Source organism: Pseudopipra pipra, chromosome 17 (genome assembly GCF_036250125.1).
Source record: "Pseudopipra pipra isolate bDixPip1 chromosome 17, bDixPip1.hap1, whole genome shotgun sequence".
In the NCBI taxonomy this organism is placed as follows: domain Eukaryota; kingdom Metazoa; phylum Chordata; class Aves; order Passeriformes; family Pipridae; genus Pseudopipra; species Pseudopipra pipra.
Window position 1 is genome coordinate 3,891,662 of NC_087565.1, and position 27,221 is coordinate 3,918,882.

The 27,221-nt window shown below is 43.4% G+C and overlaps 1 protein-coding gene across 6 annotated transcripts in view; it reads right to left on the reverse strand.

The window, feature by feature from the left end:
* ZBTB46 (zinc finger and BTB domain containing 46) overlaps window positions 1–26,042 on the reverse strand; it is a 51,992-nt gene extending 25,950 nt beyond the window's left edge. The window contains exons 1-5 of one of the 6 annotated variants that reach the window (XM_064673924.1): window positions 25,811–26,041; window positions 25,167–25,347; window positions 18,785–18,912; window positions 16,917–17,056; window positions 9,319–10,288 (exon numbers count right to left, since the gene is read on the reverse strand). In XM_064673924.1, coding sequence (XP_064529994.1) covers window positions 9,319–10,288; window positions 16,917–16,970 — 1,024 coding nt within the window. In that variant the 5' untranslated portion in view covers window positions 16,971–17,056; window positions 18,785–18,912; window positions 25,167–25,347; window positions 25,811–26,041. Of the gene's footprint in view, window positions 1–9,318; window positions 10,289–16,916; window positions 17,057–18,784; window positions 18,913–25,166; window positions 25,377–25,493 lie in introns of all 6 variants that reach the window. The other 5 variants (XM_064673921.1, XM_064673923.1, XM_064673927.1 and 2 more) reach the window with 5 other exon arrangements.
* Window positions 26,043–27,221: the final 1,179 nt, after the last annotated feature.

The following is a 27,221-nucleotide window of genomic DNA, read 5'->3' on the forward strand; positions in this document are numbered from 1 at the left end:
GGAGGTGACGCCCTGGCAGCGAGGGGGGAGCCAGCCACGAACAGGGCAGTCCTTCAAAGGAGGGCAACTGTCCCCCACTCATCATTTACAGAGCTTTAACTCAGTTTCTGTGTTTCTCCACCACCCTGGCAAACTTCAGCAATCTTCTTGGCCTGGAGATCCCCAAACTGGATCCTGTCCTCCAGATGCTCTTCCTAAGGCAGGCTGCCAGATTTCACCGCTGCAAGGGCACACAGGCCCCTCTTCAGCTCCTTACTCACCAAAAAGCAAAGCTGCTTTCTCTCCCCTTGGCTTCCAACCCAAACTGCTGCACAGGGTTTTTCCATCCCACACACAGGACTTCTCACTTGCCTTGGTGGAATTCATGCTGTGCCTGGCACTGCTGGCTTCCAGCAAGTCATCCCTCCCAGCCTGGTGCCATCCAACAACTTGCCGAGGGTTCACAACATCCCACCACTTAGTGAACAAAGTCAACGGCATCGGCCCTGGAAGCAGCCTGTCATGGATGCAGGCATCCCACTTTCTGGGGCAGATGTTTAGGATCTCCTGGACACAGCTGGATAATTTGTAGTGTGATGGCAAATGTAATTTTTTTCTGTTTACAACACGACAAGTGGAAAGGACGACAGGAAGAGGTTCCAACATCAGCAACTTCTCCCACTCCAAATTCCTGCATCCTCCCCTGCTACTCCTTCAGTGGTACCAAGACCACAAGTGTAGCTGTGAAGTAAACTTGAGACAGGAACTAATATGTTAAAAATAAACTGATTTATTAAAAAAAGCTATTTTTAAACCCAGATCAGTTCCTCAATCTGGTTCTCTACATGGGTGCACAGACATTTTCACCGGAACAACTGCAGGAGGGCGTGGGGGTGCAATTAAGCACCAAAGGAAAGTGGGAGCCACTTAAACTCAGCTTTTGTTTCAAGGATGCAGTCAAATTGTGACCTGAGCCGAACTCTTTTGGAAAAAACTTAGGTGAAATCAAAAACTTAATTTTCTGAGGTTCTTCTACCTACTTGTGTCAAGCATCTGCCCAACAGCAGATTTCATCTAGAATTCCAGGGATGATGTTTCTTGTGTAAGTTTAGAAAGATTTGGCTCAATCTCTTTCTGTACAAAAGACAATTAATTTTTAAACTCTCAGAAAAAAAAAAAAAGAAAGGAAAAAGAGCTTTCATTTCATAGTGATTTTTTTCTTGTGACTAAAAGAAAAAAAAAAAGGAGCACACAGGCTGGCATAAAAATGACAATCTTTTACCAGCTGCTAAAAATATCCTTGAAGTTTGTGTTTCAGATACCTCCTCCTTTCTAACAGAAGTCCCTCAAAAGTGTTTCACAACTTACTGTTTGTTAAACAAACCCCAGTGTTCTCACTCATTGCAATATTTACACGGGAAAGTGATGCCATGAGTTATATTGGGTTTGATTTGCACTGTTTTACAAACAAAACAGTAGACATGTGGATATAATAAATGTGCACAGCACTCAAAATAAGTTCCAATTTCCTAGTGCAGGAAACTATCAAGCAAATATAGACATTTAACCACAACATATATGATTGTTAAAAACTGCCTTTATGTTAAAGACTGCAAGATATCTTAAGTGAATCCTTATGGAACCAAAAACACAGTCTCCTTCAGGCTCTTCTTCCAGACTTGAGTTCTACTAGAGCTTCTCCATCATGACTCAAAGCAGGGTGATCTGGGACTGTCAGGATTTGGGTTCTGAAAAAGCCCATCCTGTATGAAACTCTCAATTTCCAATGCTGTTCCTGTTTCCAGGCTCAGGAGGAGCACAGAGGCTTCAATATAATTTTCAAGCCTACAGTCATAGGATGTTCCCTATCTGTGTTTTGCCAACAGAAACATTCTCCTCAACACCTCTACAATAACATTGCTAAAATAAATCAGGCTTGTTCTACACAAATACCACCTGGTTCTATGTTGCTACTTCTGCAGTGTATTCCAAAAGCACAAGTGTATCTCCATCTTTGTCTTCCTCAAAACAGTAACCGGTGTACAAATAACAGGAAAATTCCCTCCAGAACTCCAGGTATCTTGAAAAAAATAATCAATTTTCAACTCCTTCCCATAATATTTGTTTTTCTACCATTGAAACAAGTTCTGCAGATACTTTTCCACGGTCTGTGTTAGCAAAAGGATCTCCTGTCCCAATCCTGCTGCTTTTTGCTGCTCCCCCACTGCCTGTTAATGACCCCAACTCAACTGTTTGTGAGGCTACAGAGAAAACCTGTTCAGCTACTTATCTTCCTAAACCAAAACAAAACAGAACTCCCAAATCCAAAAAAAAAAAAAAAAAGAGAGAAATGGTTAAACTGGGTGAGTTTACTCTTTCTGAAAGTATTCTAAAATGGAATAATAAAGTGTCTTTGAAGGAGCAGGAATGACTGGGCAGTGCAGAAATACCTTAAGCCACTTTTGTTTCCCTAAAATACGCAGAGAATTGTACAGTAACTTGAGACTATCACTTTAAAAATACTAAGGTGGACTGCAAGCTTAACATCTTTTTCCAAGTCTCATAACTCAAGCAGCTAAAGGACTGACACTATTCCCTGTGCTCCTTGGACAGAGAGAACCTCTTGCTGCTCATCAGCACAGGAACAGACACAAACATGAAGGGACAGAAACAAAACATTCAAGTACCACATTAAATATGAACACTCATGATATGACAATGCTGAGTTATAAATTCTAAAAACCCTCAGAACAAATATTTACCCTTTGAAACAAGTGCCTGTAAGAAATGTTAAAAAAAAAAAAGAAATATAAAATAAATCAATCTGAGACCAGTACAGTAAAGTTTGGGATTGATTCCTATCACTGTATCTAAAGAATTAACTCCTACCATGTTTTAATGCACAAACACTGCAAATAGGGAAGTTAAAGTCCTGAACAGTGCTGATTGCAAAGTAGGAGTAGGATTTATGTTAAAATACCGAAAGCTTCTTGATTTCTCACTTGTAATTTCAGTAAAGAAACAAAAAAAAAAGGGGGGAGGAATTGTTTTTGAAAAGTTGAGATCTCTAAAGATGAGCCCAGTGTAACCTTGGCACAAGGAACAAATAAAACAGTGAGAAGGGCACTCAAGAGAGGGAAAATGCCTCTGATCTCTGGAGTTAAAGCAGATTAGCAGAATCAGGGCTGCTACCGCAGGGAGGAGGAAGAGGAGGAGGAGGGTTTGGGAGCCTGGGGAAAAAGGAATGTAGGGTGGGGAAAGGAAACAGACACTGAGCTTTGAGCTAAAGCTGGTTTAGGGTGGAACCATTTTAAAGCCAGGGTGTAGCCAGGGAGTGAGTGTCTGGGTTTAAAGGGATGATTTTAGTTTCCAAACTTGAAAATAACCTGACCTAACCCTTCAATAACAGAAACTCCAAAGTCACTCCCATATAGATTGTATCCTAATAATTTCTTTAGCCTGTAACTGTGGCGATACAGAGAACTTGAATTATTCACTGAGCACCCTCTGCATAATTCACCATATGGTCAGAGAGGTCAGTGGGGCTTGGGGTGGGGTTTTTTTGCTTGGTTTTGCATTTTGATGTAGCTCACAGGCACCTCCACACAGTGCACTGGCGCTTCATGCACACCAAGAGTTCCAAGGAGGGTCCAGAAACCTGGGCAGCTCCATAAGCCCAAGGAATGCAGGCTAAGCCGATTTCGGGCTAAGAAAGAATTCAGGGGGTGGCATTAAAGCACAAAGCTGTAACCCCTCCAGGTCTGGCTGAGAAAGCAAGGCTGGCATCGCTGACCACCACTGCTTATGGCACTGAAGTACCTCCCCAAGAAAAACATCATTAAAACCCTCTTGTAGCAAAGGAAATTTTAATACCTTGCACCATAAATGCAACTTCATGAAAAGAAGGGGGGAAAATGCAGTAATGAACTTAATTTTCCAAGTGGCAGGCAATTTGAACTTTACTATTACCTATCCTTAAAAATACTCCCAACACCTTTCCAATAAGCTGAATGCTTTGATCCAAAATGCCTATCCTCCTTAAAAAGTGATCTTTCCAAAATGAGGCATGAAAGAATCACAGAATATGCTGAGTTATGATCTAAGCAACAAACTAACGGTAGGAAACCATTAAAATTTCGAGCCTGTGTCAGTTTAGGACATCAGATATTTATCTGACAACTGAAATTTTAACCATTCCAGTTTTCAGTCACGGCTGTGACAAACACTTCAACCCCTGCCCCAAGTTTTCATACTGCAACCAGGACTCAGACCATGGTAGGTGGATTGGACACTGCATCTCTTCAAAGCAAAGTCCATTTAAAGAGAGAACAACTGACTGTATTCTGTCCCAGGGAGTTTTCTGGCTCCCACACTGCATGGATCATTTCAACACCACATGCTTCCAAGAGTTTCCTTAACACCTCCTTCAATACATTTGTTTTTTGTCTCATAAAAGAGAACAAATATCTTTAAGAGTTCCTTGAACACCTGGATCCTGAGTACAAACACCACACTCATTTTTTCCCCCCTTTTCTCATTTTGCAAAATCTGTATTCTTCTACTTGGACTGATATGTCTGCCAAATATCACAACAGAAACAATGGAATTTTCAATGGAATTATTAATAATAATTTGAAAATATGAATCAAGGAAAGATCTGCATTGACAGAGGGACAGAGTTACAGGAAGCCTTGGTACCTTGATGAAAAAAAAGACTTTTTTTCAAGAATAAAATCATTCACCTGCCTGCACTCAGACAGGTCCAGAGACCTCACCTGCACAAAACAGTTGAGAGTTCATCTAGAATGGGCTTTCTTGCCTTCCTCTGAAGCCTTCTGCAATGTAAGCTCACTATATGACCCAACTGTTAAGCATCTGTGCTCACCAACAGCTCCTGTAATCATAATTTGCTCTCTAGAAACCAAGACAGGAAAAGGGATGGGGAAAGGCTGACGACAGCAGCTGCCTCCAGGCTTCCCGGGGAGCTGCCAGCACAGCTCCCTGCAGCAGGCACTGCCATCACATGTGTGTCACTGGAAAATGAGGAACTCCAACGGCTCCTCACCAGGAGGGAGGAAACTTGTACATAATTAAAGATTTTGAGAGGGAAAATGTTAAAGGGACTGTGAACTCTGCAAAGTCAGGAGGATACAGTGCAGCCCTGCCTGTCCTTCCCGTGGAGGTCACTGCTCTGGGCTTAATCAAGTCCTGAAGCTCCTCTTACAGAATACAGAAATTCCACTGCATGTAACCAAAGGAAGGCAAAGAGTTCCCAAAGTGCAGAGTCTTTAAAAAGGACTTTTCTGGTTTTAAAATAATTAGCTTCATTTCACAGTCAACTGGCACACAGAAATCCACTTGCAGCTTTTGGGTGCAAACAATCAGAAGATGCGTGGGAGTATTTCCTCAGAAATAAAATTCCTGAATCATAATTACTATGCTTGAACTAACACATTAATAAAGCCATCAATAAATTCTTCAAAAGACACCCTCCAAATGACAGAGTTTTCCATTACATGAAGAAACAAATCCAGCAACATTTTGCTATGTGGTTTGGTGAGGAAAACATATATATGAATGCTTCATACAAGGAATGACAGGCTGACATCCTGAACAACCCAAACAGGATAAGAAAGAGAAAATCCTATGTGTCTGATTCTAAACAGACAATCCAAACTAATAAACTGAAATTAGCATGAAAAGATGGTCCTCATCAAGCTTTGTGCTTGACTGACACCACCCTGGGAAACTGAGCTGAGTCACAGTCTCAATCCAGCACCTCAACTTCGTTTGCATTCTTTTGCAAATCCTATTTGATCATCCTTTCTTGGATGAAGAAGACTCTTCATGGCAGATATGAACAATCTCTTGCTATTTCCATGATGTTTGATTACCATTAATACGATTACTCCAGACACTCCTTTTTATTTTAATCTGTAATGTTGTAAAATTCAAAGGCTCTCAGGAGCACCCCACTCACCAGCATCTGGGAAAGAATCAAGTGATTCACAAGGAATTTTTTTACCCTTTCAATTTAAAAAAAAAAAATCTTTGTCTTTTTCAGACCTCATTGATTAGTAATTAAATACAGTCTGCTTAAATATCTGAGACACTTTAGTACACCTGCCTGCATTGATAAGAACGTGTTTCCCACTGAAAGAAGCACCACTGCTGAGTGTGAATGAGCTGTGAGTCGTTTGAAAAGCAGTTTCAATGACTGCAATGTGCTTCTTTGTAATACGACTGGAATGAAGTAATCCTGTGTAATACAGGAGCAGGAGCAGCATTTTCAGTCTGTGAAGTATACTGCCCCAAATAATCAAAGGGTGATGCAGTGGTTACTTGCAAGATTCCCCTTCCAAAATGTTGCTGAAATGCAATGCTGTTTGCAACCAAGACCAAATGAGTACCTTGCTCAATTTTGGGAAGACTCAACTTTGAAGCTGGATCATCCTGAATCAACTTTTGCATTGTCAGAAGGTCTGTGTTAGTCCTCCAGCACAGAGGCATTCACAAACGGTACCCAAATTATCCCACAACGAGGGCTTTCAGCCTTAGCAACCAGCATCTTAAAATACCCGATTAGATCAGAAAAGTGAAGGAGCCCCAAAGAACAAAGAGTTCTAGGTAACTTTCTTTCCTCTTAGTAACTTATGAAAGAACATTCAACACCCATTTCCTCAGCAAATGAGTAGCTTTTCATCTTAGCTGTGAACAATGGGACACTTCTAAATAAATGAGGTGAAAAAGAGCCCTAGACTATGAAGTGTGTTTTAAAGAATGAAACCTGACACGACTAAATCAAAGACAACTTCAAACTGAAAGTTAAATACATCCCAATTATTTGTTAGAAGTGTCTGCACTGTGTCATTTGCACACAAGAAAATCAATTATTCTTCATGTTTAGGAGTCAAGTTTGCAACACCCCTACACTACTGCTGAATTCTAACAGGAGAGAGAAGAGCCTGGGGCACCAAAACTCAAAGCAAGCTGAACCCCGTAGCTTGGCAACTTGGGAGATGGAGCAGCTTGCAGGAAAGTTGCTTCCACCTGCTGGATGTGGGAAATAATCACGTGAGTCCAAAACACTCTGCTGCTTGCAGGGCCCCAGACAGGGCTGGTTTGGGGGAGCAGGAGTGCTCTCACTTCACACTGAAAGAGCTGCAGTCTCACCTCAGTGACCAACTGATTTCACCCAAACCACACATCCACCACATAAGCACACGAGAGGCTGCTGGCAAGGTGTCCAAGGTTAACTGAAACTGAACATTTGCATCTCAAATCCTTTGAAATTATACCAAAAAATCCCCCAGAGACAAGACAATTTGACCCAAGACACACACAGAGCTCGCAGAGATTCCCTGCTGTTAAGCTCACACGCACCCATCCCACAATTTTAGGCCCCACAGCACAGATAAAGCTCCCTTTCCAGCAGGGCAGGAAGGAGAACTTCACTTCCACTCATCTCTCCAGATGGCCACTATGGGGAACCCACAAGAGCTCAGTCTCCACACATTCTCCTTGTTCCTCATGGACCCTTGGCACACACTGCTCTTGGAGCAGAAGCCCCTGTGCCTATTCATTTTGGACAGAGAGAAGTGTTGCCATCCGTTTTTAACTTTTGTTTTACCAGCACTAGTGGAATATTGACACCATCACTCAGCTTCCCCCTTCCCACCACTGGAATCACCTCTTTTATTGGAAACCTCATTTAAGACAAGATTTGGAACAAATAATTCGATGTGCCTGCTGACGTGCTGTCTCAGCACCATGCTGAGTCAAGCCCCTGAGCCATCTTCCTCTCATCTGCAAACAGCCACTGCAATTTAATTCCTTAACAATTAGGAATTAAATAATCTACGCTTCATTCAGCTTCCAGTAATACAGTGTCTTCTATTTTGCACTGTTTTCAGTAAAGATGTCCAATCTGTAACAAGTTTCCAGGAGGATCAGAGCTGCAGTTCTGTTTCTGCAGTCACTCCATGTCTGGTTCATTCCAGGTACTGTCCCAAGCCCACACTCCTCAGACAGTACAAGTGATTGAGTTGTTTTTATGGGATGCCATGAAAAATGAAAAACAGTTGCATGAGAACAGCACACCAGGCAATCCAGGCTGAGTCTTAACTCAGAACAAGCCTAAAATGCATGCATTATAAAAACAAGATTCATCATAAATCACTCTTATCTTAAATTATCATGTATTTTTCTTCTAACTGACATTGTTTAGATTTTATCATCAGCTAATTAGAATAATTACATGCAAGCTTGCTGCAGCAGATAACCATAAAACATAATAAATCCCAAGACATTTGCAGAGAGTTACCCGTTCAATGAAAACCACATTTAAACTCCAGAATGTAAGCACCCTAAACCTCTTTTTTCAGCCCATAAAGACTCTTAAGACTTTTAGTACTCTTTATATTGCTTTTTTCATCCAAATTTGGCATCATAAAAGTCTACAATCTCACACACCCTTCTCCTGGGTGACTTGGGTTCTGGTATGCAATGAAACACAGGCTACCTCACAGCATGGACTAAGTTCTTCAAGTCAACTTGAGAAAGTTTAATCCCACATTTCCTTAAAGTCCTTAGGAAAAAACACCAAACTCCTGGTTCAGTAGCATTCCAGGATCTATTAATTGTGACTGATCAATTAATCAAGTAGGACAATTATCATGAGACAGACAAATAACTGCTGAAGATTCAAAGGAAGTCAAGAAAACATTTTTCTCACTGGCTACACACTTTAAAGCAGCCACTGATCTCAGACCACAAGTGGTCACACAGCAAAATACATTTGAAGCCACAGCAGCGCCTCAGAAAAAGCACATTATTCTTAAGAGTTACCAAACACTGACCCTGCCATTACCAGCAATGAGCTATGGTGGTTTTCTCACCCCAGAGAAAGTGACACCTGAACATCAGGAAGTTCTGGAGATGGTATCAGTAGGACTAAATTACACCTGTGTGTGGTGTAATTACATCATCAACACACTGCGTGAAGGAAAATTCTTCAACCCTGACATCAGTTTGCACACCTGCTAAAATAAATTCCAACCTTTCCTCTCACTAATTCCAACAATCATAGAGGTGTTTTGGGGGTGATTTAGGCCGTTCAAGCCCAAAACAAAACCGAACTTCTGGTTTTACAGGAGAACCAGCCCGTGACACTGCGGCTCCTGACTGAACCGTGCAGCACTTGGTGCTTCTGAAATGCTGGCAACGCAAGTTTCTACTGTCAGGCTTGTAATTCAGGGACTGATAAGATCACACCATAAACAGATCTAATGAACTCAACACTTTTTAATTTCAGCCCCAAAAACTGGAAGAATGACTTACTTGGGTCTCGACTGCTGTACGGCCATCCCGAGGCAGGTGAAAAAGGCAGCACTGGGGAGTTTGCCCTGCTGTCGTCCTCCACTTGCTGCGTAATGTGCCGCACAGTTTCTTTGTTTTTCCTGTTCTTCCTGCGCCCCGTGGGCTGCCAGCCCTCCCCCACTCCTTGCTCCGAGAACCCAGTCTGTATTGCACTATCCTTGGCAGAATGAAGCTCACCCCCTCCATAATGCGACGGCGAAACCTGTTCCTCTTTGATACGTAAAGACCCATAGCCCATGTCACTGGCCCAGAGAGACTGGGACGAAATGTCCTCGTGGCTGTCTGTTTTTGGTTCTTGATCCTCTTTTCCATAACTACTCCCTCCTTCGTGGCAGCTGGCAATAGCTGAGTCTCCAGAGGAGTTTGCTGGGCTGGTTCTCCGAGCCAGCCACGGAGATATGCTCCTGCCAGCCACCACCGCCGAAATCAAAGCGTCCGTGCTGCTGCTGGAAGGGGCTCCCAGCTCATAATCAACGAGGTCCTCCGAGGCATCAGACTTTATGCTGATGTCCAGAGCAGCTTTGATGAAGTTGTGACAGGCCTGCACGATGTCTGTCATCTGCAGGTAGCTGGCAGCCGACATCACCTCGATGACGTTGCGGCTGGTCAGCGCCAGGTGCGCGGAATACATGAAGTCAATGATTGCCTTGAAGCCCTGTGCGGTGACAATGTCCAGGTGGGTGACTGTGGCCTGGTCAGAGGTTTTCTGCACCTGGCAGTACAGAGTCTTGAAGTAGCGGCTGCTGCCCAGGAGGACGTTTTTGTGAGCCTTGAAGATCTTGCCCTCCACGATGATGCAGACGTCGCAGAGGATGCCGTGCTGCCGCTGCTCGTTCAGCTCCCGCAGCAGGTGACGGTAGTGGGAAGCAATCTCCATATCTTCCTTTCGGTTATTCATCTGGAAATCTTTATGCTTCCTCTTCCACAAGTCCTGCACGGGGAAGGAAATGACAGTATTACAAAAATCCACGATGAGCTCACAAATGTGTTTTCCAAAGGCTGAGACAAACCCCGAGCGGTGCCAAATTAAGCAACAGGTTCATGGGGAAAGAATGTCACAAATACAGCTACTGCCTGCAACTGCACATCCACTGACATGATGCAGCTCACTTTGACCACACTTCAAGCAATTTATGTTAAGAAGAACTAGATTTGAAGCCAATCCTCCTGTGGTTCGTAACATCCCAGAGAAACATTTCTTTAAATCACTACAGACTCTTAAGGAAACCTGAAGTTACCAGGGTACAACAGCTGTCAGTTTTTACCCTGAGTTTGGCAAAATTGAAATCACACTGATGGAGGCAAGACTATTGAAGAGCACCCTTTAACATAATGTCCTCAAGGGAACAAGCATGATTTGTAGTACACTGAATAGCTGAGATCCTCACACAGCAAAAGCCAATTGAATCCAGCATTTCCCCTGTTTATATTGCTGTGGAGGGGCTATAAATATGGTTTAAAAGTCAGGCAAATGCAAGACCACAGATCACTAAATTTTAAGTCCCCACCCAAACTAAACTGGAAATACATCACAACTATGAAATTAATGTTATTTGAAGCTTAACTACTTACAGGCACAAGATTTTTTACTTTGCAACAAACATGCTATTTCCTTGGCTTTCCATCTCCAAGTTTACCCCACAGCCACCCTGAGATATCGGGGAGAGAAATTCTCATGATCCCCTAAAGAAAGGACCAACATAACAAAGCCGAGAAAAATTCAGAGGGTCTTTGATCACCTTTCATAAAATTTGGCAGTATTATCCAAAAAAAAAAGGTATTAGTGCCAGCAGCAATGTATCTTGTAAGTTATGCTCCAAATTGTCTTCTTACATGCCAAAACAGGAAAAAAGGTCCCAAATGTGTATATATTGACAGTAATAAGCAGTCTTAGGATTTTCAGACCGAATGTTATGCAGTTATTACCTTTGCAACTCCATAGTTTGCTGCCACAGCTTTACAAATCCCTTGGCATTCAATTCTGCCATTTTCTTTCTCTTACACCACTTTTTGGGAAATTATTAGCTAGATTTATACATCGTGTCACAGTGGTTTAATGGTCCAACTAATTAAGAGCACCGAGGTGAAAGATATCTTACCCCTTTCTCTCAAAAACTTACATGTGTTCTAATGTAAGAAGTTTCAACTGTAGAATTGATATGAGGGTCCACATGTCAACACACAACTGTAAAATCGAACCCAGTTCCAAATGTTATTATGGGCAGGCACACACATCCAGAAGCCTGGATTTAGGCTACTGGTTGTTACTTATAAAACTGAAATCTCTGAGGTCTTAAGAGTCTTGAAGCAGACACGGTTCAATATAAACACTGGCATTAAGGAGGCTGATGAGAGCCTGGAGCACGTTTCTAACATCCATCGAGTTCACACACAAATTCAGTCCCATCTGCTCGAATTGGCTCACAATTCTAGGACAGCCGTGACTAAGGAAGTATCCTGACACATGCAAGTGTGTTTCCTGTACTGTGGAATACAGACCCATAATCCTCCTGCCCCCTTCTCCTACCCTGTCCTATGATTATCATCACCAGGAGCAAAACAGCTGCAGTTTAGTCAACCCTGTTGGCCAGAAAAGCACCTCCCAGCCCACAGAACAAACGTGAGATGGGACCTTCGAGAGAGTCACCTGATGACTCAAAAGTTCAAGTTATGCAAGACTGCTCCAAGCCTCCCCCAGTTCTGCAAGGATGGAGCTGCCTCTCTGCAGCCTTGGAAATGCTGATTTGCATGACCAGCTGGTCCCTGATCACTCAGAAGCATTTGCTTCCCTCGAGAGAGGAAGGACCATTTTCCTGCAACACAAACAGCCTGAACTGGTGTTCACCAAATTCAAAACAGTGCAGCTTTTCTGCAGAATTAAGCACAGAATGCACAGAGAAACCAATTTTTATTTTTTTTTTATTTGAACTGGAAGAGGTCAATAACATTACAGCTGTACACTGAGCAACACCTATTTACCACAGAAATCTGCCTGGAGACCTCAAACCAAATCCTCACACAGACACCATCTCCATCTCAAATAACTGAAATAAATCAATGAAAACCAAAGAATCAGAGTCAGGGAGCATGGGGGAAAAAAAAACCCTCGGATTTTTCAGGTGTTTGACCTGAAAAGGTTGTGATGGCACCAGCCAACACAGCAGTTCCCTAACCCAGGCTCTGGAGGTGGCTGCCACAGCTTCCCAGCATCTCTGTGTTGGAGAGAACTGCCTTGTAAGGCAGAATGACAGCTCAGTTTTGTCTTTATTCCAGAAACCACTACTGCATCTACTTTTAGGAGCTGAAGAGTCAGCTTTGTCCCCTCAGGAAATATGAATTGCCACATAGGATAAAGTGAGTTGTCCATCATTAGTCCTGTCTCCAACAGCTGCCATATCCACACGATTCAGAGGGAGACGCAAGAAAACCTCACACAGGATACAATCAGGAAGCCATCAGAATATTTTGGATATGGAATTTCCTTTTACTGTACCTTCATGGGTACCAAAATCCATATTCCAAAAAAAAAAAACCTCCCTGGAACTGGGGGGGGGGGGGGGGGGAAGAGGGAAATCTCCTGCAAGGATAATTTTCTCTTCCTCAATTTCATACAGAATAGCGTCAGGAGTATTTGTCAACATCACCATCTGCTCTTGGGAATTTATGCAACAAGAGCTTTTCTTCTTCAATGTTCTTCACCTGGAAATTATATAAATTCCTTGAGATTTTATTTCTTTGCTATTTCATACATTTATTGAGCTTAGTGCAGTGGGTTGGGTTCCCACCTCACTGATAACAGTCCACTTCAGATACACCTTGTCCTTTTTTAAAGCTGCCTATGGCAGAAACACAGATTTTAAAATATTTGTTTCTTGCTACCTTTGGTTTAGACTGGACCAGCTTGAAGTTCAGGGACTGACTAATTTAGTGCTACTTATGGATGAAGCACTTGCTCATCTCTTTAGGAAGCAGGAGATAAAGTCAGAGAAAAGATATCAGGGAAATTTTACCAGACACACACAAATCTATGCAAGATTCCCTACTGGCCAGTGAGGTGGGCACATCACAACACTTTCAAGTAAGCAAGTGATGATGTGGATTCTCCCATGTTCAGTGTAATCAATAAAATTTAACATTTTCCAAGTCAGGAATTATTCTTGTAGATGTCTTGATTTTCCCCTGATGGAAGGTCTGCCACCTTACACACATCACTCCACATTCAGCATCTGTCACAGGCATTGTACCTTTTAAATGAGAGGTCTTTGGGGGAGAAAATTAAATATGCCTTAAATTCAGAGGAATTAATTAGTTTTCTGTCCACCCATGTCAAACCAGAACATCCATTTAATGTCAAGGATCACTAGGGAATTAATCCAAGTTAAATTTAAGGCAATTTGCTAGTAGTTAAAAATTCAGGAAGCTTTAAAACCCTGTGCTCTTGTGTTCCAATTTTACATGCTGTTTTGTGGCTTGTTGCTGGTTTAGGGTTTTTTTTCCTCTTTTTCTGGTAATGATATTTATCTCCACTTAAAAAATGTTGTGGAAAGATTTCTTCAGAAAAGCTGCACCATTCAAATTTCTAGTGGAAGCACAGCTAAGAAGGAATAAGCTGAGGAGTTTTCTTAGAAACAGACCTCAAAGACCAATGATGTATTTTTTGTTTTATCTCAGGTCTTTTTACTACACTGGAGGGTTTCTAAATTGAGCACCTACTATAGTTCTTTAGGGCTGGTCCTGCCATGGCAGCACAGGGCCACAACACAGCTCTCCAGGAAGCCAACGAACCATAAAAGCTCATCTGAAGGTTTTCCACGAAATAAATTGTAGCATATCAGGCTTTCTTCATAAGCCAATGCATAGACAGTACAGTAATTCAAGTCTATTGCTTTCCCAAAAACGACAACAAAAAAAAATTGTCCCTAAACAAACCCTTGCATGTAACAGCAAAAAGAACACAGTGTGAACAGATTTAATAGCCACTGCCATTAAATTGCTGTCAGGACACAGGCCTACCTTTTATTTTTCACATCAAAAAAGCTGGTCTTAAATAAACCATTAATAATTTACATAATCTTTAACCCTAGCTAGAATGAATCTAGTTCTACAAATAGAGCATCTATGAAAGTGCCTTATTTTGCACTATCAGTGCAGTTACTTAAACATGAAAGTATCACCTGATGACATAGTTAAGAGTTTAAATAGACACAAACCTCACTTCCCAGTAGAAAGGTTTTAAGAAAAGTAACCAGCAACACTTACAAGACCATACCTCTCAGCATAATCAGAATAAGTCTCCTGACCAAAATCTTAACAACAGTAAAATTAAGGGGTACAAATTTGTTGCATCTGTATCTCAGTGTATTACTTGAATTTTGACAAAAAGTCACAGTCAAGAAGTGAAGTACACACAAAGTCCTCTACAGAGCAGTCCCCTGGGCAACAGTGGGGCCAAAAATAAACTTCCTTCACTCAGAAAGAAAACAGGGAAAAAAAAAAAAAGAGAGGCCTGGAGAGTTTTTTGGGGGGGTTTGCTGCTGTTAGGATTTGTTTGTTTGTTTACTTTTTCCTCTCTCAGAATATAAGTGAGCTGAAGATTTAAACCACATGACAGTTTGTCCATTACAATTTTCTAAATGTGTTTCTACCCTTAATACCAAGGACCCAAGTTACAGAGAACCAAAATACTCACTAGTGCACTCCTCCACCACACTGCTCCCTGGAGAAAACATGCCAACTGGAATTTAACCAAAAATGTGTTGTTTCTTCCCCCCTCTCCCTTCAGAGAAAAGTAAAAACAGATTAAGGAAGAACTCAAATTCACTCCAACGGTTTATTATGCAAAAAACCAACAAACACACCCCACTTCTCTGCCTCCCCTGTGTCCTGTCCCTGTATCCACTCCCAAGACATTCCAACATTTTTTAAATTCCTCTGCAAAGGAGCTCTGTAAGGTGAGATTGGGCTTGAAATGCTTCCTTGCACAACAAGACACAGTGTGTATGGAAGTTTCACTTTTATCCAATTAAAGACAACAGAAACACACGGGATTCCTCCTCTCCGTGTGCCCGTGCTGAAAAGAATGGGAACAAAACCCCTCAAGGTAACCTTAGCAACTGCAAAGGACAGTACCTACCACTTATTCTGGTAAATGAGAGGAAAAGAAGACTCAGGGTATTAATGGATGGTCACTGCCTGCAAAGACTCTGCTCATGAGCTTTACAAGCACAAATCTCCACAAGTGCAGAGTTTTCTCGCAAGTGCGTTCGAGGAAGCACACAATTCTAGAGGAGTTTTAATTTCTTGACACTAGATAACCCCAGATTATACTCATATGTTCAGCTTTGTTCAAAATAGATGTAAGTAACATCTTATGAAAACGAACAGCTGCCAAAAAACCAACTCTCCTGCCCTATTCCGATTCCTGAAACCCATCACCCGTTGTTTAAGTTGGTCATTCCGACCACAACTCTGAATTCAAAGAGAAACAGGCAGATGTTTGTAAACAGACCAAAGCAGACCCTTGGGCCAGAGAGGTTACTCACAGCTCAGGGTTTCAAGCAAACAACAGTTACCACTTTTCCCCAATGACCGGGGATGAGAACGTTTAATTACAGCCCAACAGTGCACGTTCAGCCCTATGGGTTAGGAGTCACAGGAAGAAAAAAAGAAAAAAAAAGTTTCATCATTCAGCTTGAGAAATACTACAGAGGTACAGATAGGGCAAGAATTTGGGAAGCAAATGATTTTCAGTAAACTTAAAGGAAAATACTAATTCAATTTTTATTATGAAATTTGAACCGGCTCACTCAACTGTCAGTGTACACATATTATTTAATTAACATCAGTCTGATGAGGATTCACTAAAATTTTTCCAGCTTCAAGCCAACACTGCCCCATCATCCAGAGCATTAAAACAACATCTCTGCTTAGAATCTCTGCATAGATATAATCCAGAAAGCCCAAAAGTAAAGTTCAGACAGCAGGACAGAACACTACACACTTCTAGTATTTCATTAAAGCACAGTCCAAACACAAACCACAAGCAAAATCTAACTCCAATAGCACAGCTTAAAATAACAGGGAGCCATCATTAAACATTTCACCCTCTACTCCAAAACTCTAAACCAGAGACTTGGCTGTGGCCTTTGACCTGTCAAACCATCCACCTGAAGTTACAGGGCCAACCTGTGCAGTAGCTGGCACCAGAAAAATGCAACCAAAACACAGGATTTCTGCAGGAATAGAAGAAAAATCCATTTATTAACCTTCATTGGCTCTGACAGTGCATGAAGAATTTAAAGAGAAAACCAGGACTGAAAATGAGATCTGAATGAAAACTGTTAACCTCCATATTTTGGATGGAGGGAAATTAGAAACTTAGAAACTGTAAAGTTAAAAATATTAGGGGAAAAAAAAAAAAAAAGACCAGAGATGCATATTTTGCTATAGTGTTCTTAAAAGTAAAAAGCAGTGGAGAGATATTTACTGATTTTGTTAGAGAAAACATATGAACTGTAATATTAAATAAATAAATAAAATCCAAAACAATTACTTCTTACCAGTAACAAACTGGGTTCCAGGTCTAGTGTTTCTCCTACAACAGCTGAGGACATCAACAGCCCCAGGGCAGCACAGGTAGTGCCCTGTTCCGTGACCTTCTGACAGCACTGGAGTGAACTCTTGTAGGAGAAAGACAGAACTACGACAAAAAGCAAAACCAGAGGAAATTATTAGCATTAAACTACAAGATTACTGAATGGTGAGGCATTTTGAGGTCCCTTCCCTCCAAACTCACAGTTATAACATCCCTATTTATGACTTCACGAACCCCAGAAAAGTGAACTCCAATCATATCAATACACTGCAGGTAATTAAAGCCTGGCTACCATTTAGTAACAATATAAGCAGGAGTTATTTCTTAAATGTATGGGAACAAAAAGTCTAATTTTAGCTACTAAAACTTCAAACAGATCCTTGAACAACAGGGTTTCCTGTTTGGGAGCTTTTCAAAACATTCTCACTTTAATGACTCTTTAAAGAGACTCACCTTACCTGACCTATGAAATACTGAGGTTAAAAAGCTACCACTACAGCTCCTGAAAGTAGTTTGCAGTGGAATACTCAGGAGAATTTCCTCTTGTAATGTTCTACTGGTTGACACCATTCTGGGATAAGAGACCAAACCATCCTAAGATTTTTAAAATTCTGTGTAAAATACAGGTACTTCAGTATATGTGAAAGGCACACTCACAGAGAGACTTCTCAGATAAATCCTATTTACAGTTACAAGCTACTAGGAATAGGAATAGTTCATCTACACCAAGGCTTTTGTCTGTGAGGACACATCCACTAACATTATCATCTTGTACACCTATTTTTCTTATACAAAACAAACTTTATTTTTTTCAGAATAGCACATACCGGCAATATTTAACTTCCAACTTAAACTTCTGAGTATGTTTTATTTAAAGTTTTATGCTGATAGCCACGACAAAGACTTTTTTGATCTCTGCATTTCAAACATCTTCAATACACAGATTAGCTCTCTTAATGAAAATAAGCTATAAATCAATACTGCTGATTTCAAAACTGACCTTCTGTAGTAACAGATTGTGAAAGAAAACATCAGAAGATAAAAATTAAGAAAGCTTTTCCAACACAAACTAATGTCATTATAGAAGGTGAAATAAAATATCTAATAAACAAATGAAGCAATAAGGAAAATCCAAGCATTCTTATGGCAAACAGAACCGAAAATCCTGAAAACAAATATGACCCAATTGAAGCAAACACCAGTGACTTTGTTCTCAATTTCTATTTCAGACGGCCAAGTCTTGCCTTTCTCTAATTCTGATTGCTTCTCCATAGCAATTGTTTTGGCCAGCTCTTTTTAGTCCTGTTATTTAGACAGTTAAGAAAAAATAAAGTGGGGCAGTGAGGGAGCCAGACCAACTCAGACACTTGGGAAATTACTCTGTTAGCACAGAGTAACAGGAATACGTATTTTCACTCAGACTTAGGGCTGTTACTGTTAAAACTCTCATTTACACCTCTGTCCCAGGGCACAAGGGGAGCCAGAGCAGACTGGCAAGAATGGCAAAGCTGAGCCTACACTATTCTGAACTGCTCTGCAGTTTTTCTCCTTGCTTTGAGCTCTGCACCTGTTTTCCTCTTCTGATCAAACAGATGAGAACCGAGTGACCACGATTAATGGAGGCACCTCTGCCACAGGGAAGGAGCAGAAGAACAGCCAGAGGTATTTCTTCCAACTTTTGCAGCTGGCTAAGATTTCTAAATGACCCCTTGTTATGAATGTAAAGTCAAGCTTTATAAAGAACTGTCAGCCCCCACGACAATGTTATCTCCAGCTCCTCTTTCTCTTTCCCACACCACATGACAAAAATATCTTTAAATGCTGAGAACTTACCGATATTTAAAAGTGTTTCCTGTTAGCAAAAATAAATGTCGCGATGTTTCACAGCTGGGCAGTGCATGATTCAATGAAGAGAGGAGAATGGTCTCTGGTAACAAGCTCCAAAAGGTTCATCAGATGTCCTGTGTTTGGGAATGGAAAGAATAGGAGGCAAAAATTAGAATCTGAACTTTAACTCAATACAAAGCCCTCGAGTGTCACATAATTACGAGCAACAGCTAAAATAACTGCCCATTTACAACACTGTTTGCCATTTCAACAAGAAATATTCTGATGTATTTCTATAATGAAGCATACAGGGAAAATGATTTAGCCCTTGTGTTAACTTAAAGAGTTTAACACATCAATTTGAAGATTATTAACAACTTCTGACTATGCTTCCGGACAGAAGTGCTTTGAAAAAGTCATCTAAAAAAACGGTACTTTATGTAATGATTTCAAACCATTTTAACATTGTCTCAGATGACATCAAAGTTTCAGTTAATGTTTCTGTGACCCCTGCCACCCACACACTTGAAATGGGGTTCGTATTAATCTCACCTCATGGTTACAGTGATTCCCCTCCAAACCAAAATATTTGCCTAAGGTTACAGAAAAACCATGTGCCCACATACAAAAGTAAGAGATTTGAGTTTTATTCCCAACCAACTCTACTGAACCACAGTATTCAAAGACCAGCATGACCTGCATGTTACAGAGCATCCACAAAGGTAGCAAGGAAAGCACTTTGCTCCTCTTACAAACATGTACAAGCTTTGAAAGAAGAAAACCCTCAAAGATGCAAATACCTAACAGAATGCAGAAGGAAGTTTTATTTTCCATGCCTGTAAAAGCTGTGCAGCCTGAAATACAATATTCCTATGGGTAACAACTTGCTAATATGACAGGATTCACCTTTCCCACAGGGCACAGGTGTGTGCTTCTAGTTCCAACTGCTTGCTTGCAGTAATATTTTCACTGCACTTTGCATTCCCCTTACTCATTTCCCCATAACTTCCACCTCTGTCCACGTGCCTGTCTGTCCATCCCCTCTCCATCACAGCACAGCAACACTTGCTCAAATCATTCCCCTATTTTTTATGCCCATTCTCTCTCATCTCGTTGCACCAAGAGAAGGACAGATCCAACACTACCCACGCCACAGACTTTGCAGAACACAAAAGCAACATGGCAGAGCTATCCAGGGCTTAAAAAGCAAGTGCTTTACAGGAAACCAGGTTTGAGAAGTCTGGTAAAATAAAATAAAAAAAAAGAATCTAGCTACAGATATATCTTCTACTCTAACAGTGAAGATTAAAAAACAATCTGAAAAAAATCTCAGTGTCTGTGGCTCACATGACACTTACCTGTCCAAGTGCCATTAACTCCTAAAGGTCCTAAGCTTCTACTTTAAGGTCACAAAAGAAATCTAAGCAAAAGACTCTGCCCTTGTGCATCTATTAGTCAAAAAACAAGATAAAAAGGACCTTAAAAAAAAAAAAAGGTTTAGAGAACTCTAAACTTATCACACTGGGAATTGCCCTGAAGAATGGTTTCCCCTAAACTTTCTCATTGGTTTTTGGCTTTTTAATTAGGGGATCTTTGCCAAAGTTCCCAAACTCAGTATGTAAAAACAGAGGGAGCCAAAGGAGAAAGAATCATGAGGTGATTTTTAAAGAGAAGTAAAGCAGCAGGAGGAACTGAAAGATCACCTAAGAGACACAAAAGGAGTCACGAATAATCTAAGAGTAAAAAAAAAGTCAACCAGTGCAAACCCAAAGATAACATATGAGGTGCTTTGAGAACGACCCACTCCTGTTTGTGTAATTTGTGGTACAAGCCCTCAGGGCCTTGGGTAAGGACCCTGTTTTACTTTTTAGCACAAATCTCATAATCCAGATTTGATCAACTACTATTAAAAAAAAAAAAAAGAAAAAAAAAAGAAGTGGAGTGAAGCCAAGAAGGACACAGTGGTAACAAGGAGGAAGTCAAAAAGCTGGTTTTATATTTAGCCACCACCTCAGTCTCCAACACTATAGTGGCAGGACTGTTAGGAGCAACTGCACCCTGACTACTTCGTTCATTGGCACTTAAATTAGTTGGGTTTGGGTATTTTAAGTAACTGATGGCTAATACAGACCATTGATTCTTCTGTTTCAGGGCATGATCTGAGGAGTAGTCAGGAAGGCATTTCCTCTGATGCTGTATTAGCACAAAAGGTGCAAATTTTGTTTAACTCTTTCCTCAGAGAGAACAAGCCAACCACCTGAAACATCAACTTTATGCAGAGCTCTTCTCCAGAAGTGAGAAATACCAGGAAGCAAACTCACTTGGATGGAATAACCAGTTTGTTCAACATACGATGGGGAAAGATGAGGAAAGATGACTGGGTATTTCAGTATACAGAGGTACAAACACATTCCTTAATATGCAAAACCCTACTCAGTCAGATTCTAAGTAGGGTCCTTGGTCAAGGTAAGGTCCTGACACACACCATCATTCTCGTTACCAGGTTTATTTTATTCCACACACAAGCTCGTAGATGTGTCTGTAGAGTATTTCTGATGCCTCAGTGCCTCCCTCCATTGCAGGAGACCCCAACTCAGGTTTACAATAAAGCAAATGCAGGGCAACTTCCAGCATTTGCAGGATGTTTTTCTTCCCCAGCACGTACACGAGCCAACTGAGCAACAGGGCAGGATCACCACTGTGTGGGCTGGAACACAAGTCAGCCACATCCCCAAAAAGCAAGGCAAAAAGGTGAGTTTCAGCTCTAACCTGAGCACTGCCAAGTGGGACACATTTCCATCTCATTAGAATGGCTGTCAAGGATCTCACCCTGCCTGCAGAGCACTCGGAAACTATTTCGAGCCAGTGTCTCAACAGCAGTCTGATGTTTCCTAAATGTATGGGTATGAAAGAAAGTTAAAGCAACTGTTCAGAAAATAACTGCACCACAGCTGACTTGGTAAGGGATGTCAAACCCCAACCATGAGCCTCTGGACTCCACCACATCCCGGAGGGAATCCAGTGAGGACTTCACACTGATTTGCCTTTATGAAGAATAAGCACTTCTAGCACAATTTTTCAACAATAAAACAGAACATGTTTTGGGAGAGCTGAGTAAACCCTGGCACCCGTTTCACAGGAGGTGAGACTGATAACAAGCAGTTCCACACCAGCACGTTCAATCAATGGCTACAGGATGGGGAACGAGTCCCAAGGAGAAGCCATTCCTCCAAACTGGGCATTCTAGTGCATCCAAATACACCAAGGCAGCACAAACCAGAAAACTATTGAACTGTTTAGGGAAGTTGAGATTCTCCCCTCCTGCATCTCAAGTGAAAGCCCCACACGAAGTGATACAGGCTTTTGTTTCTCATCCAGATCCAGAGGGAAGTGAGAAAACCAATCACTGAAGGATGTATTTAAGGGGGCTGCAACACAAACATACAAAAAGTTCTCAGGAGGGAGTAAGCGAAGTTTTGAAGCAACAAATTTTAACACTGGAGTCCTGACTGCCATTGTGCTTGACCCAATATCAGAAAACCTTTCACGGAGATGTTTTAGGTGTGGAGGGGGATCACAGGACTTCCCACAGACTGAATTCCTCCCTCTGCCTCTCAGCCGCAGTCAGTCCTCGTGCTCTCTCCTAACGTGACCCCTGGTATCTGCAGACAGCCCACGGCACGCTCCCTTTAACTATTAATACATTTTAAGTTTCAAATATCTCCCACAGAAAACACAGGTGAGCTCCACACTTCAGAATATTCGAGTCAGACTCGAAATATAAACAGGGAATTAATCCTTCTGTGCGAAGCGTTAGAATTTTCCAGGGTAATGCTCACAGCCAGGAATGGACAGAAACCGCTGGCTCCTGGGAATTATAGGGGACATGTGGGATAACCATTACAACTGCAGGTAGCTCTTCAAAGATTTAAACTAAGCCCTCTCTCTGCCCTTCTGTTTGCCCATTAAACTGAGCACACAGAAGAATGGAAAACCCCTATGAATGGTTTTTACCAATTTAGGGGGAGTCTGGAGAGCGTTACAGAGTTCTCTGGAGCAGCCAGTAAAACCAGCAAGAACACGAAGGGAAAAACGTCCTGGGAAAGGTTGAGCTGTTTATGAAATAATTCCTGCCCTGAAAGCAGGCAGTGGCAGTTTGGATTGGGTGTCAGCCTGCTCTGAGCTGCTGGGAGGACAGGAAACTTTGCTTAGAAACTTCAAAAACACGGATCTAAAAACAAACAAAAAAAAAATTAAAAAAAAAAAATCCACACAAGTGGATAGCAAAGACAAAAATTCGCTCAACCTCACAGCAACACAACACATCACCGGAGGAAACGCAGGCAAATAACAGACCTTCCAAACATGAGGCATTTTTCCTTTTGACAGAAAGGGCTGCTGGGGTGTGTGTGGGGGGCTGCTAAACTGGTTTTCCTCTAAGCACTTCCAGATATTAAAATTAAAAAAAAAAAAATCCTCTTGCGAGGAACATTTCCACTGTTGTACAACTGTCCCAGAAAACAAAGACCACGGGGAGAAAGTGGCCCATTTTCTCCAGCCTCCGAGAACCCCGAGTACAGGTCATGTTTTCAAAGGCTCAATCCTCCACACTCCAGAATGAAGCAGCATTTAAAGCACATGAATAAACATCTTAACGTTAAGAGTTACTAGAATACCCTGTTTTTGGTACCACACTAAAATTGACTCAGTTCCATCAGGGCGAACACACAGTCTATGAAAACAACCGCGAGAGAAGTTTCGCTGTGAGTGAGTTTCCCCCTCCTGGACACGCTGCATCAAAACCAAAAGATTCGTTTTCTATTTCAGTTGCAGTTATCCCATGAACGTAGCAAACCACAGAATATTCTTCAGCCATGTGTGTTTAGGAGCCCCCTGAAATCCTGTCCCCTGGTTCTCCCTCCAGCTCCTCTGCCCGTTCCCTGCCGGCTCCCAAAAAACACCTCAAAGCAGCAATTCCTCACCGCATGTTGAAAATATTGTGACTAATAATACACTCCACCCATTTTTTTCCATCACTGAGGATTTCAAAATATAAAACTTGACAAACAGCGAGAGAAGCTAGATGGAGTTTAGAAGGGGAAAGTAAAATTTTATTTTCAATTAAAAGAGGCTACAAAAACACACAATGCTCAAGCAAGGTATTGATTAAGGCAAAAGAGCTATCCAGTCACAGCAAGCTTCCTCCTCAAAATTGTGTTTTCCCCACTCTTGGTCAGCACTGCTTTTTCTTTGAATCCCCACAGGAAAATAAAAATAAAAAAAGAAAAAATACTCCCTGTCCTTTTTGAGAAAACACATTTAATGCATTAGTAGCAGGGCTGCTCTGTGCACACAGAGAACCCACACTTGTAATAAACACTTGATCGAGTCCACGAACTGAGACCTAGATCTGTATTACAGTGACTAAATGCTAAAAATGATACCAGTGATGCAATTAAAATGCACGCAAGAACTTTGGTACAGGTGTCTACAATACCACTGTTTGCTAAACACATCTCCTAATTAGCATGGCTTTAAACAATGCTGATAATAATCCGGTCCTGCAAGGCTTGCCAAATGAATCATTGGGATTGCAAAATAAAAAGCATGAGGAATTCATTAAAGAGCTGTTAAACTCTCCTTTGTTTATCTTTCCCTGGTCAGGTGTAAAAACAAATAAATATGGGTTTACGTCTCCGGATTCCATCCGAACGCTCCGCTTCACAATAACGCGCTGGGGAAGAACCTCCTCAGGAGGTACCAACATTTTTTTTCCCCTCCGTTTCAAAAGAGAAATCCTCCCACTATTACAGTCCTGAAAATCTGCTCCATTCTCTATTTGTCATCTGGGATTGAGTTATCAGACACTACTTGTATTACTTTGGGAACTGACATGTCTATTTACAGAGACACAAAGGCAATCCAGCAGCACAACCCCTGCTTTTCCCAGCACCTCTCCTTCTCCCCTCCGCCAAATTTTACCAGCACTTTTTTCTGGGGAGGGGAGAGGACACCTCACTAGTTTCCCAGCATGACAGAAAACATTTCCAGCCACTTTTGCACTTGTTACAGCCTTATAAAAAATAACCTATATCCCCCCAAAGGAACAGTATTATTTTTTTCCAAGGTTTTTTTTCGTTTGTTTGTTGGGGTTTTTTATATTTCTTTTTTTTGAAGAGGGTCACTTCCCCCATTTCAGCCTGCAATTAAAATGGAGGCAAGGCCAGGCGATCTATGTCTGGCTTTAGGGGGAGACAATAACCCAAAACAGGCCTGGCTTAAAAAAAAAAAAAAAAAAAAAAAAAAAAAAAGAGGAGAGGAGAGGGAGAAAGAGAAAGAGAGACAGGCAGAAAGAGAGAAATACAACATGCTTCACCAGTATTATTACCTCATCCCTTTTTCCAAGCAGTTTTGAACCACACTCCTGACAAACTCTTGGTCCAACTTGCACGGATGCTGGTTTTTAGGGGGCGGAAAGGGTTTTAATGCTGGAGCCGGGATTGAGGCTGGCTATCCGCAAGTGGAGCTGCTGTTAAAATGCCCCCTTGTCTCTTCTCCTCTCCCTTGAGCTGGGTGTTGACGCAGCAGAAATTACCAGCTGGAAAATTCCCCTTTTGGAGGTTACGGGGAGGGGGGGGGGGGAAGGGAGGGGGGGGCGGGCGGAGGAGCGAGGGGAGGGGAGGGCCGGGGGAGGGGGGTTAAACCCGGCACTTACCAAGTTAAGCCATCCACCCACACCAAATAGGACACCGCGTCCCAAAGAAGGCTCCGTGCCCCCCTCGCCGGGGCAGGGCGCGACCGGGGAGGAGGAGGAGGAGGAGAAGGAGGGGGCGGGTGGGAATAACGGGGATGGAAACGGGGATAAGGATAAAAAAACGGGGATAACCAGTGGGGATAATAACGGGGATAACACCGGGGGCGGCGTTGCGGGAGCGGCGGGGGGGGCTCCCCGCCGCCCCTCCGTGTGTCGGGGTGTGGGGGCGGCCATGGCGACCCCCGCTCGCCCCGGGGGGCGGGGGGCGACGCGCTTACCTGAGCCCCATGGAGGAGAGCGGGGTGTCGGAGCGGCCGGAGCGGTGGCTCCGTCGGTCACTCCGTGCCTCTCCTCCCGGGTGGGGAGGGGAAGGGGAAGGGGGGGAGAGGGGGGCGGAGGGCGGAGGAGGGGGGTGGTGTGGGGGGGGAGAACCCGGCGGAGGGGGGGAAGAGTGGGGGGGGCGCCCGGGCGCGCTCCCGACGCTCCCTCGGGCGCGCGGGGCGCGAGCCCGCGGCGGGAGGCGGGGGGAGAGAGCGGGGAGGGGGGCGGAGCCGCGCGGCGCGTGCCGGCGCTGTCCCCGCCCACTCCCGCCCAGCGGCGGGCGGTGATTGGGCGGCGGTGGGGCTCTGAGCCACGCCCAGCAGCCACGCCCCCCTCCCCTTGCGCCGGGGGAGCGGGGGCGCCGCCGGCGGCGCTGCCACTGCCGGACACCGGAAGTGAGGGAGGGCGGGGGCGCGCGGCGCGCGGGGCACGCCGGGACGGCGCGGGGGCCGCGTTGAGGCGGGGGCGAGGGGACCCCGGGAGCGCTCCCGCTGCCCCTTCCCATCCCGGCCCTCATCCCGCTCCCCATCCCGGCCCTGCCCCCGCCACGGCCCTTCTGCGGCTCCACGGGCATCCCCTGCCGCCGGCAGGTGCGCCCAACCCCGGGAGAGCCGGCTGTGCCCCCCCCTCTTTCCCCCAGCGGGGCGCGTCCCCTCAACCCCAACGGCTCGTGTGGGAGCGGGGCCGCCTCGGCACCTTGCACGGGGGAAACCAAACCAAACCAAACCAAAACACTTTTCCCCTCTTTTACGCGCTGAGGTGTATTTCACACAACGCCGCCCCGAAATAAAATCATATAAAATAATACAAAATCAAGTGCTGCCCCTGCGGCGCTCGGAGCCCCCCCCGACCCGTAATGGCCGGTGGCTGGGGAGGACGGAGATCACAGCGGATGGAGATGAGAGATCCGCGCTGGAGAAACCTCCCGGTGCGACAAAGGGCAGGGTTTTTTGCCCTTTTGACTGCCACGCTGAAGGATCTGACAGAAACTGCCCTATATTTCAAAGGACGGAGCTTAACAGGGCAGGATAGGTCTGGAGCGCGGAGGAGGTCGGCGCGTTGGCTGCGGCGAGCGGGGGAATCGCTCGTGTGCGGTCGCTGGGTTGTGAAAGCAGGAGCTGGTCCAGGCAGATAAAACGTTTACAAACTGTTTATCGGCATCTGCGTGCTGTGATTGCACCCAAAATTGGGGAAATACGTGTCCGGCCAGCCGGGGCTGGCCGCTTGCATAGATAACTGGCTTAGGTGTGTAATCACAGTCATTTGCCCCGGGTAATTGCGTGACGAAGGTTTAAAAATTTCCTCCGTGGTTTCCTTTCCCTCGTCCTATATGTTTCCTTCATCTCTGGCTTTCAAGCAGGCAGACCT